The sequence below is a fragment of the Hypomesus transpacificus genome, chromosome 12, assembly GCF_021917145.1.
Source record: "Hypomesus transpacificus isolate Combined female chromosome 12, fHypTra1, whole genome shotgun sequence".
NCBI lineage: Eukaryota > Metazoa > Chordata > Actinopteri > Osmeriformes > Osmeridae > Hypomesus > Hypomesus transpacificus.
Genome location: NC_061071.1, coordinates 10,063,831 through 10,079,595, shown reverse-complemented (window position 1 = coordinate 10,079,595; position 15,765 = coordinate 10,063,831). Strand labels below are relative to the sequence as shown.

The 15,765-nt window shown below is 43.8% G+C and overlaps 1 protein-coding gene across 1 annotated transcript in view; it reads left to right on the top strand.

Moving 5' to 3' along the window:
• The first annotated feature begins 955 nt into the window (after positions 1–955).
• The window catches only part of il1rapl1b (interleukin 1 receptor accessory protein-like 1b), a 116,680-nt gene continuing 101,870 nt past the window's right edge, over positions 956–15,765 (top strand). Inside the window, exons 1-3 of the mRNA XM_047031585.1 lie at positions 956–1,020; positions 1,130–1,741; positions 15,473–15,570. Coding sequence (XP_046887541.1) covers positions 15,489–15,570 — 82 coding nt within the window. The 5' untranslated portion in view covers positions 956–1,020; positions 1,130–1,741; positions 15,473–15,488. The remainder of the gene's footprint in view (positions 1,021–1,129; positions 1,742–15,472; positions 15,571–15,765) is intronic.

Here is a 15,765-nt window from a genome sequence, read left to right as displayed (position 1 = left end):
AGAGGCCACATAGGAATTACTATATCATTAAATAGTACAGTATTAAATGTTAGCTCTGTAGTTGATGTGTCAGCAGTATGGGGAGAAAGGGAAGAGGATTTTGTAAATGGACAGTCTATATCCGAATAACACAGGAAACCATTCATTTATAGCAATCCTTTATGTGTTTTTGACCCCCCCAAAAAGCACTTTATTGACAACTGTCTGTGTTGTCAATAACATTACCCTTTATTGACGACACAAACAACAGCAGAGCCGCGGAAGAACAAGTCAAAGCCGTGTTTGTCGACTTCTCTTCTTATGAACTAGTCTTCCCTGCAGTGGAGGAGGACTGCTGACAGAGTAAGCACACAGCACACATTTTGAGACTTGAGGAGAGCCTTTGTTCCACTCAAGGCCCCCTTCATCAGTATTCTCCTCACATGGGCCAGGGACTTGGGAGTCCAGGGCCCTGACAGAGGTGCCTAGTCCAGGGGAAATCAAACTAGGCCCTTTCATTGCCTGAGCAGACATGGGTAGGGACACATACATTCCTGTTTGAGCTCTTAAAGGGCCCAATTCTTCCGCCTTGACAATGAGCAGTGTTGCTTTATTTTGGGAAAGTGGTTGAGAGCGGTGTGGTTGGGTAAATACAGCCTTTTCAAATATCCAATTCGAGATGTTGACATTTATTCGACAATTGTAAGATTAAGGCTTGCCTAAATCGTTTTCAAAGGTTTCGAGAAAAAAAGACTTCGGCTATTGCCATTTCCTGTTCTATCATGTACCTACAGTATATTTGTTTCCTTTTTCAAACAACTATAATCTCGCAAATATTGCAGACGTTGTCGATCAGGCAACAACGTTGACTTTATGCACAACTGCGGGAAAAACAGAGGTCTGGGTAGAGAAAATGTATACCGGGAGCTTTTCAATTATTTCCATTGGGCGGCAGCACGCCTATTCTTTAAACTTCAGAACGCGAATTGTCCAACGATCCGTTAGGATCTGCGTTGTGGAGAGGGCGGGGGAAGGAAGCAAGTATGTGGATGACCGCTCACTAGGATACACCTTGAGACTACATGAATGTGTACTTCTACTATTTTTATCTGAGATTTTTTTTGTTTGCATTTTCTTTAAACTACTATAGGTTATTTGTCCCTGATCGGCTTGTTGAGAGACCGAGGACTCGGCACGGTCTAGAACCGGGAAGACGCATCTCCATCGCTCGGATTTGTGTTCACATAGCGGCACACGGGAGAAAGATCCGTCGGATTGGTCTCACCGAAAGCTTGTGAAATACTGTAGCCTACAGATAGCCGTGCCTGTCGCGGTGCTCAAGTGTTTGGGAATGTCTGGTTTGACAGCCAGGGAAGGTTTGGAAAAATATTTATAACAAAGGATCAACAGAGTACAAGGTTAGATTTTGTCCTTCATTTTCTCTAACCCATCTCTCCTAATCATCATCTCATTTTGCCATGACTGCTCTCATTTGAAAGTGACCGATCTGCGCCTCTTTTTTTTTACGAAGAAAATAAATAGTCGCTCAAGAATCTTGACAACATGCGTACGTACTTTGGAATAGACTGCCGATTGGAAAACTTGGCTTTTTCGTGAAGGGGATATTATCTTATATGTGTTCCGTCTTTTATTCTTTAAGAGGGGATACAGGTTACTTCCTTTACATGTACATCGGCGTTGTGATGGTGCGATTGATCACAACTGACAGTGGAATCTAATAATTTGGAAACTGCTACCACGGGTAAGTCCTCAATCAAAACAATCTACCCTTTTAGCCTATAATAAAAAAGTTTTTGATGAAAATAAGTATTAACCTATAATGTTTGCCACATTTGGCAGCTTTTATGGTCATCTTAAAGTTATAACGTGGTCTAATGATAGAACAGCGGTAGAATTTTTATGCTGCAATCTGAAAGAGGGACAATTTACCCAGTCCACTAATCTAGTGAAGTTGCTACCTCGCAGTAATGTATACTCACTGGAACGAATATTCATTTCTAAAGCTCGTTGCGCATGCATGAATTCATTTGATTTGAACACAAGTGCTGTCGTTGAAGATGTATGGAACTGTGTGTGTTGTTAGAGCCCTCCTTCCTTCCATTATGTAATGTTGCATGAGGAAGGATTTCTGACAGCATTTTTTTAACGTTTTTTTTTTTTTTGGGGGGGGGGGGGGGGGTGGTCTTCAGTGAACATACCGCTTGCCACACTGACGGATTTTCCTCGTCGAAATAATTAGGGAATGGGATGTGCGGGCGCCTTCTTGTGCGTCGAACAGTGGGTATAGTTTAATCACTTAAGTAGGTAGCCTAAACCGGAATGCGTCTAGGTTGTCCTTTTTGTCCACTATGATAAACAGCTACAAACATAGTCAAGCCATAGGCCTCTATACAAAGACGTAATAGTATTGCTAAGTTGTGTGCCGCTGGAGAGGTGCGCGTATGCGTCCTGTGCTGTAGATGGAGGACTATCCAGAGATTTTAGGTGACTAAAGGGCAGGCTCAGCACTGATTTGAAGTGAGAGGGTAATTAGTACGTTACGGGAGATGGCTACTAAATAGACTGTAGGAGATCGAAGAATTTGTTTTTTAGTCGGCCTGTTCAGAAATAATTTAAACGAACATTCGCGGCGTTACAGGGCATCATCTTGGTTCACATGAAGATAGCGAGGTAGCCTTGGATCAACCTATTGTAGTTTGACCCGTGGTGCTGAAAGGACAGCTCCGGGAAAAGGGACGGTTTCCAAGTAGAAGCAACATCGGAGGTTTGTCTTTCTGTGGCTTTTGTGGTTGAATTTCAGATTTGGCAAGGCTAGCATGTCAGCCCGGGTCAGCAGTTTGACATTTCTCCTTCCTAACCTGATCATATTTATTAGGTTACTAAACCGACAGCACGTTATATATAGACAGAAATACGTGTTTTTAAATGTACTCTTTCAGCTATTCTGACGCCAAATAGCCTATTATTATACAAGAACTGACACACTCCAGATAAACTGCCCGATGCATTCCACGTCACGCGTATTCTTCACGATCAAAGTGAGGTTCTTCTACATCTGCAACAAGCATGTTGCAACTCTGTCCTACATGCTGAAACTATTAAACCTTAAGTTTAATAGTAAAGTTCAAAGCTGAAAGACTTACTGTGGCTTACATGACACCTTTGAAGGCCATTAGTTATGACGCTCTGTTCATATCTTCTTGCAATAAATCCTGTGAAGTCTAGATTTCCATTCAGAACAAACGGTGTTGCGTCAATGCACACAAAGAATAGGGACAAATGTCCATTGAAATGAATGAATATATCGACAGGTGCTGCAGATCATGCATATTATATAGGCTATAACATTAAGGAGTTACGAAAATTCTGTGTCCTTTTGTGATCTATCCCATCGCAGAGTAAGATTTAGATTCAAGCACAGACAGTCTCCCAGATCATGTATTAATGGTTTAGCAGTGGCCACTTAAGAAAAGCCCTTTGGCCAGATATTGAGCCGCTGGAACGTCTCTTGTAGTAATTTATATAGACAGATATTATGTCATCCACTTTGGGGGGCATGTTGTATGGATATACGTACAATCGTTGCCTCCAACCACTGGGAAACCAATATAGTTTTCATTAGTATTTCATTACCTGAATCTTTACGATATGCTTTGAGGGGAAGTTCAACAGCAACTTTAACACGGTTGATGTTTAAGCTAGTCTAAACCCACATGCTTACAGTGTTTGTGATGGCCCCACCTGACTTTACCGACTGAATGTTTTTCCTGAAATGGGCCGTGCTGGCCGACGCTATGCTAGTATAGTAGAAGGTTGATAGGTTTGCGGGCCGGGTGTGACGTGCCAGGCGCGGGGAGCAGCTGCCGTCACAAGCGCGGCTCTTCTCCCTTGATTGATACTTTTAATTTTCAAGGAGCTGTCACTGAACGCCAGCTTCAACCAGCCATAAAGTGGTGGAGTCAAACGCTTTCAAATGAAAGAGTTCATTAATAAAAATAAAATAAGGGTTGTCTGGCTGTGTGGAACATTAGCCAAAGGTGGTAGGAAATTTAGGGAAAGTTGGAGAGGATTTGCACGTGGTGACACGTCGTGTGTCACGAGCAACGTCTTACTCATAGGTACCGTATGAGGTTACATTAAGAAGACTCTGATGTGTGGGCAATCAATATGTATTTATGTGTATGTATACATTTAATAAGATTATTAGTCAATGTTGTCCACCTATCCTATTTGCCATTTAAACGTAGCTGTTGGAGTAGGCTATTTCTGTTTCCCCATAAAGTAAAACCTGCTATTGCTTTTTACAGCTGTGTTGCAAAGACGGGTATTATAAACTGATAGGATAAGCAATTGTATAAGCCATGAAATACATACCTAAGTGCAAGCACTCTCAAAATAATTCTTAAAAAAAAAAACGATTCTGTGGAAGATGAGATTTCAGCGTTTCTCCCCATGTTTGATTTCTCATCTCAGATTCACATTATACCAATCAGGAGGACATTGATCAGACACTGGGCTATTTATTTATTTGGTGCATGGTGGCACCCTTTCCCTGTATATACACTTCTGATAGATCTGATACCATGTTCAGGCATCTATCAGAACGTCCACACTTAGAGAAAACCTCTGCTTGAATACCAAGTCAGGGATCCACTCTCCTCTTTATAGCTCCATTAGAAATGTCCATATTGAGTGCTTTTTAAAGAGTAGTGGTCGGCCGAGAGGCACTCAAAGGTGTGTATTTCCGCGATGTACCTCACCTTTTATTGTCTTCTAAAGGAGCTTTTAGTGCACCAAGGTTTTAGTCCGTTTATTTGCAATTCATTATGGGGCACAACACCATACAATCGCAACTAAATAGGCAACTATTTTCATCTGACATTCTTTCTACATTTTCAGTTGAATCCTCACATTAAATCGAATTCGAACAGGTCTAGGGAGTCACCCAGTGACCTTGTGCATATTTAAACCAAAATGGAGGACATGCCTGTTTCCCACTGAGAGAAAATGGGAATTCAAGATGTTACGACCAATCCTCTCAACAAGGATGGCACTGTGAGGAAGCTCTTTGGAAAACATGCAGACTGGGTATAGAATTGGTCTTCAGAAATGGATCCCTTCTCGCACCTGTGGCCCCTGAAGCAGTGTTCATAGAGCCATTGCTTATTATTCTCCAATGGGGCCATGGTAAACTACAGTATTGTCTCTCCAGCAAATCATTTTCATGGGCCACTTATTTTTGAGATCAGGATGATTGCAGATGGGGAGGAAAACGGGTTATGTGTATAGAAATATAGCCTACCTATCCCAGCCTCTATCATGGTTTCGTATCTGGACCATATCTTGGTTGTATTCATTCTCCCTTTCGTTTTGGACTATCACAACAGAGACGTGCTAATGCTAAGACATAAACGCAGTGATGGAATCACTTCCCAGCTGCCCGTTTGTATCGTGTTTCAGAGAACATCATGCAAGCTTCCCAGAGGGACCTTGAAAATGAAATACCGGTCAACTGTTACAAACACGGAAATAAAGATTGAAGCTATGAAATTGTTGTCCCTCTCTGTCTAGATGAAATTACATTCTGAGGGCATGATCTTTTTCTCTTCATTCCCGATTTCTACCCCTTAAGGCAAAGCAAAGAAAAGGCTGATAGTTTTGTCAGCGATCGAGCACGCAGTCCAAGAATACAGGAAGAAAAACGCTGGAATTATCCTTATCATCCTTTGACCTCCTCATGGCCGTGTCTATAGGCTACTCCAAACTTGAGCCAGTTAAGGGGGTGAAGTTGATGTGCTTTAGAGCCATGAAATGGCCCACGTCAAACAACCTCACAAGGAAAAAGCAAAACTGACAATTATCCCTTCAATCTCCCCTCGTCACTCATTGACCTCTGCTTATTCATTCATGAAGGTTTTGTTGTGGAACACTGCATACTGTAAGTTCACACAAACACAGCGTCTCCTCGCAATCTGTCAACTCGCAAAAGGAAGACCTCCGTGGTGTTTTTGGGTTTTCGAAGGCTGGGCTATATCCAGATTCTTTCATAGCAGGAAGAGTCCTTTCTCTCTTTTGCCTGAACTGCATCTCACACGGCTGTCGACAATTCCAGAGGGATCGTGCGGTCATCGCATTGTGTCCTCAACCACTTGAATCGGCTTGTTTCAAAGGGGTTTCTTTATTAATGAAATGCAATATGAGTAAAGGCTTAAAAATATCAGTAGAAGGGGAATATCAAGTCACAATATAGTTCTTCAGGGCTTCTTACAAGACCTGTACCTCCATGCCATTTCATGGCAAACGTGTACATTTGCATGAACTGTAATGGCGAACCCGTTCATACCAGGGCAGATTCCCAGCATGTTGTGGCCTAAAAGTCTATGGTTGTGCCAGTGGTGTGCACTTACTCAGATGTTTCAGCGACAGCATGCTCCTCCAATCCCCCGTACACCGACCCAAAGAGACCGGGTTCTCAACAGGCACTGATTTATGGGCCACTTTATGAGAAAGGCCTCGGGGCTCGGCGTCTCTTGTCCAACGATATTGAATCCAAGCTGCATGGTATGGAGATGGGCTTAAAAGAAGTTGTGCCCTTATTGTGTGTGTGTGTGTGGGTGTAGAGCTGTTGTGTTGGTAACTACAGTATATCACCCCCCCCACACACACACACCCACCCACCCTGCACCGTTCATGCAGTTTATTTGTGATTGCTTGTGCTGGTCTCAGTGTGAGTCAGTAGACATGCGAGATCAGAGCAATGAGTACAAAGGCAGAGAATTCAGGGCATGCTGATTGGGTACATAAGGGTAGGGGTGGGGAGGGAGGGGGGGGGGTCGTCTATGAACCCTTGAGCTGTGCTTGAATTTTAGTGCTTGGTCTATCTACATCCACAGTGATTTGGCACAATATATACAGTGCCCTCCAAAAGTATTGGAACAGTGAGGCCAATTCCTTTATTTTTGCTGTAGACTGAAAACATTTGGGCTTGACATCAAACGATGAATGTGAAACCAGAGATCAACGTTTCAGCTTTTATTTCCAGGTATTTACATCAGGATCTGATGCACAAATTAGAAAATATCACCTTTTTGTTCGAACCCACCCATTTGTCACGTGAGCAAAAGTATTGGAACATATGACTGACAGGTGTGTTTTGTTGCCCAGGTGTGTCCTATTACATACATTATTCAATCAATAAATACCACTGAATGTCTACACTCAGGTTCAGATTGGGTAAGATACATTTTGTCTATGCAGACTGTATTCAGAGGTGAAAACCACATGAAAACCGGAGCGCTGTCTTTGGGTGAAAAACAAGCAATTGTGAGTCTTAGAGAAGATGGAAAATCAATCAGAGCCATTGCAGAAACATTGGCCATAGCCAGTACAACCATTTGGAATGTCCTGAAGAAGAAGAAAACTACTGGTGTACTAAGTAACAGACGTCGAACAGGTAGACCAAGGAAAACATCAGCAGTTGATGACAGAAACATTGTGAGAGCTGTAAAGAAAGACCCTAAAACAACTGTTAGTGAGATCAGCAACAACCTCCAGATGGCAGGAGTGAAGGTATCACTATCTACTGTTCGCAGAAGACTTCATGAACAAAAGTACAAGGGCTACACCAGAAGATGCAAACCACTCATTAGCAAGAAGAATAGGAAGGCCAGGCTGGAATTTGCCAAAAAGTACAGAGATGAACCTCAAAAATTCTGGGACAAAGTTTTATGGACTGATGAGACAAAGATTAACTTTTACCAAAGTGATGGAAAGGCTAAAGTTTGGAGAAAGAAAGGAACTGCTCATGATCCCAAACACACAAGCTCATCTGTGAAACACGGTGGAGGTAATGTCATGGCTTGGGCTTGCATGGCTTCTTCTAGGACGGGCTCATTAATCTTCATTGAGGATGTAACACATGATGGCAGCAGCAAAATGAACTCGGAAGTCTACAGAAACATTTTGTCTGCCAATTTAAGGAAAGATGCAACCAAACTGATTGGCAGAGCCTTCATCATGCAGCAAGATAACGACCCAAAACACACTGCCAAAACAACAAAGGAGTTCATCAGGGGCAAGAAATGGAAGGTATTAGACTGGCCAAGTCAATCTCCAGACTTAAACCCTATAGAGCATGCATTTTACCTGCTTAAGAGGAGACTGAAGGGAGGAACCCCACAAAACAAACAACAACTGAAAGAGGCTGCAGTGAAAGCCTGGGAAAGCATCAAAAAGGAAGAATGCAAAAGTTTGGTGACGTCAATGGGTCACAGACTTGCTGCAGTTATTGAAAGCAAAGGATTTGCAACTAAATATTAAGTCTTATTCACTTAAATATGTTTTAAGTATATCTGTTCCAATACTTTTGCTCACATGACAAATGGGTGGATTCAAACAAAATGTGATATTTTCTTAGTTGTGCATCAGATCCTGATGTAAATACCTGGAAATAAAAGCTGAAACGTTGATCTCTGGTCTCACGTTCATTATTTGATGTCAAGCCCAAATGTTTTCAGTCTACAGCAAAAATAAAGGAATTCGCCTCACTGTTCCAATACTTTTGGAGGGCACTGTATATATATATATTTTTTTTTTTCCCCTCTTCCTGGTTGTTCCCTAAGGCTCAGTAAGCAGGAACATTAGTCTTGTTTTGGGCTGACTCTTTCACAGACAATTGAGCCTTTATTGCCCATGGTTCATGCTATGTGTTCCCCTCTCATTCTTTTCAATCAAATTACCAATGAGGTTGCATTATGCATGGACCAAGGATGCCATGTCCCTTTTGGCTTTTGTGTGATGTTATTGTTGCAAACAAGCAATTTAGCTGGTGAAAGTGATGGGAGAGGGTTAGGCAGACTGTGTATGATGATGATGCTGCTGTTTGGGATATTTTGGGTGTTTTCTTAGGAAGCAGCCTTACTTAATGCTGATGGGAAACCATCCTGCTTGCTTCATTAGCTCCTCAAAGTTGAACGTGTGTCTGCGGTGTTGGCCCTTGTTCTCTCCGGAGGCCTCCTTGTCACGACCCAACACTATTTGCGAAAGATAGACATTTAGTCAGAGCTATTGGTATCATCTCAAACCTGGCTCTTATTCTCATTTTGGTGCTAGCTTGCAAGCCTATAGCATAACACACAATGCAAGCCTGTAGCATAACACACAACACAAGCCTGTAGCATAAGACACAACGCAAGCCTTAGCATAACACACAACACAAGCCTGTAGCATAACACACAACACAAGCCTTAGCATAACACACAACACAAGCCTTAGCATAACACACAACACAAGCCTGTAGCATTAACACCCAACACAATCTCTGGCAGTCGCCAGCACATGTGTATGTCTTTCGCTGTATCATTTCTGTCTGTTTCACGGATCAGCGACTGATCTGTTTCAGTTCCTGGGTTTTTCTCTCACGTCGATGGATGATAGACTGCTGCAGCAGCTCTGGATCCTGGGCGTGGAGTGCTCACACCCTGTTCCCCATCTTCCTGGAGATCAGCCTCTGTCTCTGTCTCACCTGTCTGCCTGTCAGACACCTCTACCTCCATGTGCTGTAATGAGTCAAGGGGTTTCTCCCAATCAGATCATCCACCTTCGGGGGATAACAGCGGTCCCTGTCATTTGATAGGTCAACGGGACTCCGATTGAAACGGTTTGATTTGATTTGCCGTGCCAGTTTATAGAGTTTGTCATCGAACTGTCTGCATTGATTCATCCTCCGCTGATTGGATTATTCATAAATTTGTTTGTAAATTTGGCAAACTTTTTAAATCCAGCCCTTCACAGCCCTGTTTGGCTTGAACCATCTTAGAACAAATGTTGTTTGGGTGTTGTCTAGGAGACCATAAGAGGGAGTGTTGTCTAGGAGACAGTAAGAGGGGGATTTACTGGACTCAGTTAGAATATGTTGGAAACTCAGTGATTCTCTGTACACTTACCACTTCTGTCGAAATTAAAATCTGGGGGTTGAGCAAAGTCTTGTTCTGCAAGGGCAGAGTAATGGTGCATTAGGTGTCGGCCGGGTCTTCTGAATAATTCAGGTGTGGAATTTCAATAGTGGCCTGTATGTTTGGCCAGGTTCCTGGATGGATAGCTTATCTTTTATTAAACATGCAGTTGGTGTAGCATAGGTTCTGACAGGGCCTAACTCTCTCTGCTCTGGCACCCCTCTCAAGTGATTCATCCCCTGCTCCCTTTCTCTCCTCCTTCACCACCTCTCTCCCTCTCTTCCCTGGTACCGGGCCTGTCTCAGGTCCCCTTGCCTTGAATTACCAAAATAAGTGGCTTTCATTAGTTTTATCTTTATTTCCAGGTCGCCAATGCCGTGCGAATGCCGAGCGTGTTAGTACCGGGGCGGGGATCTGGGAGGAAGTACAAGAGTCATTCTGGTCTGTAGGCTGGTTTGTTTCTCAGGTTTATTGAGCTGAAGTGATGTGAGAGCAGAGCTATCTGGGCTTTCGATAAGGACGGGTGCATGTTGTGGCTGGAGCTTAATCTGCACCGAATTGGATTTCAAATTAGTCTCATGCGACAGCCGATGCTGTCTCTCCGAATGAGGTCTAGTCATCTCAATCACCTGAAAAGTGAGTTTGTGAGAGGGGGAGCTGTGTAACGGATGTCGATTGCCCGGATCCTTCAGCAGCTCATTCTTCCTTACCCTGTGCTGTACATACACAGAGATAGACCCCCCCGCTCCGTGTGCTGTACATGCACAGAAATAGACCCCCTGCTTCGTGATCAATGCTCCAATCAGCTCACTTGAAACTGACACGCCCCCAGGTCGTCCAAAGCCGATGACCCCTGCTGTGGGGCTTTGACCAGGTCGCATGTCGTACAGAGCGTCAATACGCACCCTCCCACATCTACCAACCCTCCAAAAAATATGTATTTTATGTACATTTCTATACCATTACATTAGTTTATTTTGGCATCTGGCTTCTCTGAACCATCTGGCCTAATGCCTACAATCATCAGCTCTCAGCTTGTCCACAGATTGACCTTTTATTGTCAGGCAAAAGATCCATTTACATCCCTGCGTGAAACACACAGCGCACATGGGGATGTTGTGAATGAGCACGGTTCGCCCTCACGTCAGAACTGTGTGGGTGACTAACTGAACAACGTGAGCCGGCTGTTGGCCAGCCTGGCCCCGCCTCTCACTCACAGCTCTGACATCGTCTCTCTGCCAGAAGGACGTGATCAGTTTGGACGCTGCTCAAGTGTTTTTAGAACAAATCCAAAGATCGAGGTTTGTTAAAGTATGGAAGTAGGAGTTTATGAGGTTAAGATTATTGTTTGGAGAAAGAGGAATTGGGATCACTGTGGACCATGACAGTTGTGTACCAACATTAAGTCAAGACAACGCAGGTAGTTTCAGGCTAAATATATTGTTCTTTCCCACTTCCTTGAGACCCCTTAAAGGCCCAATCTCAAGGATGACCATGATATATTTTGTTATGTTTATCTGAGAGCCATTTTTTTTTAGAGAGGCAACCATTAATTGGCCTTTATCCTGATCTTGAACATAGCCAAACTCGAAGGAGGCAGTCTTTGGCGTCCATTTTAAGTTTTAGCTCGTTTACTGTGTCGTTGGACCTGGCCAGGTGATTAATCTAAATAAGCTGAGAGGGGCATTCTGGAAGAGTTGAAGCAGGTAGTGTTACCACAGCACACTGGCCCTTTGCTTATTATCATTGACCTCTAAATGGCCAGGAACCGCAAGCCGAGAAGCTGTTACCAGCCGGACTACACTGAATTCTAATGAGTTTCACCATCACAACGCCAACATGCTAACATTCACCTCTGCAGAGCTGGAAACACAGGAAGGGGAGGGGGGGGGGCGGTGGAGAAATGGTGGTCAACTGTGAGTCGTGTTACTGAATACTGTGGGCCGTATGGACGGCGTGTTGAAGCTGAGTCGGCATGCTGTCTTCTAAAGCCAGCCGTAGCCAGATAGTGTTTTCCATGTTATCTTTTTTCCAAGGACTCCAAACAATGCTTGTGCATTGTAAACATAGTCTCTTCCTCACAGTCCTGAGTATGTCAGCAACATGGGGAATATATAGGGAGGGAGGCTTGGAGGGGTGGGGGGGATCAGATAATCTGAAATGGAATAATTCAGTGTCGAGTGCTAGGCATTGCGTGGGCGCGCGTGACTGTTGAGGGTACAAGGGCTTGCAACTGTTTCCCATAAATAGAAATGTTAATAACTCGCAAAGGCAGCGGGGCACATGAATCTTTCACCCAGCTCCACACAGAGAGAGAGAGAGAGGAGAGAGAGAGAGGGGTAGGGAGAGAGAGAGAGAGAGAGAGAGAGAGAGAGAGAGAGAGAGGGGTAGGGAGAGAGAGAGACAGATAGAAACAGAGAGATGTCCATTTTCTTACTGGTGGTCCCAAAGAGTGCCATCCCTAAAGAATGAATGAGTCCTCTCCAACTCCTTATCCCCACCTCTCGCTTGCTCTTTTTCCCCCCCTCTCTCTCTCTCTCTCTCTCTCTCTCTCTCTCTCTCTCTCTCTCTCTCTCTCTCTCTCTCTCTCTCTCTCTCGCTCTCTCTCTCTCTCTCTCTCTCTCTCTCTCTCTCTCTCTCTCTCTCCCTACCCCTCCACCTCTCTACCCCCCCCTCTCCCTCCGATCCTTCAAGAACGTAATTGAATGTGGTTGAGTCAGATGGGGGGGGGGGGATGTTGGGAGGCCTACAAAGGATGGTGTTTTTACAAAGAGGACCTATTCCTTTACTCCACCTGTATGTATACACTGCAACGTGAACATGTGATGTACAGCAGGCTGAGGAACAGTGAACATGTGATGTACAGCAGGCTGAGGAACAGTGAACATGTGATATACAGGAGGCTGAGGAACAGTGAACATGTGATGTACAGCAGGCTGAGGAACAGTGAACATGTGATGTACAGCAGGCTGAGGAACAGTGAACATGTGATGTACAGCAGGCTGAGGAACAGTGAACATGTGATGTACAGCAGGCTGAGGAACAGTAAACATGTGATGTAAAGGAGGTTAAGGAACAGTAAACATGTGATGTACAGCAGGCTGAGGAACAGTGAACATGTGATGTACAGCAGGCTGAGGAACAGTGAACATGTGATGTAAAGGAGGTTGAGGAACAGTAAACATGTGATGTACAGCAGGCTGAGGAACAGTGAACATGTGATGTACAGGAGGCTGAAGAATAGTGAACATGTGATGTAAAGGAGGCTGAGGAACAGTGAACATGTGATGTACAGCAGGCTGAGGAACAGTGAACATGTGATGTACAGGAGGCTGAGGTACAGTGAACATGTGATGTACAGGAGGCTGAGGAACAGTCTGTGCTCACTGCGAGACACGGCAAGAACAGTACATTCATTTATGGATAATCCCTGATCGTTTAGGGATTCAAATGGCTGAGCGGTGAGGGAATCAGGCTACTAACCAGAAAGTAGCAGGATCGATTCCCGGCTATGCAAATTTACGTTGTGTCCTTGGGCAATGCACTTCACCCTACTTGGTAGGGGAATGTCCCTGTACTTACTGTATGTCGCTCGTCTGCTAAATGAGTAAATGTAATGTACATTTCTTACAATATTTTGAATTAAGGTTGGCGTTAGCCCAGGCTTTGGTGCAAGCTTGTGCGTGGCTTTGAATTAGATTTTTTTTTAACATTAACAACAGAAACTGCTGATTCGCACATGCACACAGTTGCCATTCCCCTATGTCCCTGTTGTTTCAGATCATCTCTGTCTGTTGCATGTGCACCATAAATACCATGAAACAGAGAGAGACAGATAGACATAGGTAGGTAGAGAAAAAAGAGAGAGAGAGAGAGAGAGGGGGGGGGGGGGAGGAGAGGGAGACAGAAGGAGAAGGAGAGAAGGAGAGAGAATCTCAGTGTCCTTGGAAACCACTTTGTGATGCCAGCCTTGCATATTCCATTCAAACCACAGGCTGCACACAGACTAGCTAGCGGCTTCAACAATGTCACATATTCATCATATTTTGAATTCTCTCATATGTTTAATCCCTTAATCCCCTCATATTCTGTTTTCCATTTACTCTGAACTATGATCTGTCTGCTGAGAATCCGGACAGTGAATGAGCTGGCTGATCAGTACATCATTCTGGATGGTATTTTTTTGTATTTATTATCACCCACCATGAATGAGCATGTGGATCTAACTGGTCCTGGTAATAAGGTGTTATTTGTGTGTGTAACATACCACAATATTCTCTGTTGGGTAACTAGCAATGCCCAGACTAAGAAATGTTTCCATTAGTTTGAGTAAAGGAACCACAGAGAACACTGCTTTTGTGAGAATGTTGTGCGTGGCACAAGAGAAGGAGAGAGCTAATTAAAATGATAAGATGTCTGTGCGGTGGTGTGGGCGTGTTGCTGTAGTGTGTGTGCGCGTGTAGGGGGGGCGGGTGACAGTTGGAGCGCGGTTGGCGAGGTTTGGCTACAATGTCCCCTTTCATAGTACGGTTGCAGTGGTGGCGTCATCCTCGGCTGACGAACTTCTTTTTAGACCCCACAGCCGCCGTCTCACCATGCTTATTATGGCTTAACAGGCTTCCCCTCTCTTCTCCTTTGTGTAGTAGCTTTGTGGGTCTTGTCTATAGCATCTTTGTCAGGACTGAAATGTCAAAGTGAAGTTTTTAAACATTGAAGCCTGCGCATGTCCATTGAAATGACAGCCATGGAAATCGGGATGGCTGCCCGCTTGGTCTGTTATTGGCAGCCCTCTGACAGCTCTATTGGGTTGTTTTGTTTCAATCCTGACCACCACACAAAGCAAGGGTTAAACCTTCGAGGAATTCTGATTAGAATGGATACATTGATCATGTTAAGGGTCGGGGGAGAAAATAAGTCGTTGCTGTGTTTAATCGGAAGCTCAGCTAGCCCCATTGTCATTCAATGCAACACAGGCATTTCTATGAAGTAAGGAAGCTCATAATTAACCGTGTATAGGGCCTAGGCGGTGCACGTGGAGAGCCCCGGAGTACCCTAAATCGCCCTAACGACAATAAGAATGTTTGCTGTTTAATACTATCGGTTCAACAATGTTGTCAATTTAGCGACAATGACATTGTATCAGAAACTTTCATCTTTCCTTGTGACAAAAAAGTCGTATATAGCGAATTTCTGCTCATTTGTTGATTACGAGCGTCGGTTATTGGTATAACAAAAACAAAAAAATCTCCAAAAGGAGAATCCCTAGAAGCGTCGTCTTAGGTGAAAGCAAATTAAATACATGACCAAAAACACAGGAGAGCGCATAATTATTATTTGTACACTTCTGTGATTGTTTAGTTAACTGTGACTGAACAAGTTGTGAATGTGGACACGTGATTTTTTCTCTCCAAATTAACATTTAGTCGGTTAGTTTGGTCGCAACCAACCATGAGAATAACATAATGCCTTGTTTTAGTTTGTGTATCTAACTCTTCTCTACTTCTCTCTGACGACTGCAGGTCTGGACTGGTGAAAATGAAATCTCCCATCCCTCTCCAGATCTTGCTGTACGCCACTGTCGTCCGATGTTTGAAAGTGGTATCTAAGAGGGGCTCAGGTAAGTTGGTGTAAATGTCTGTGACTGTCTAATATATTGTGTGTGCTGATAGTATTCACAGCTCTCTTAGCGGTCGAATACCATTCAGATACCTTGAAATGAATGATGAAGAAACATCTGCAACAGTGTAGAACAGAATTGATTCTGATTAATCAATAGTGGTGAGAGTAAGGCTTGTTGGTGTCTACTATTCTT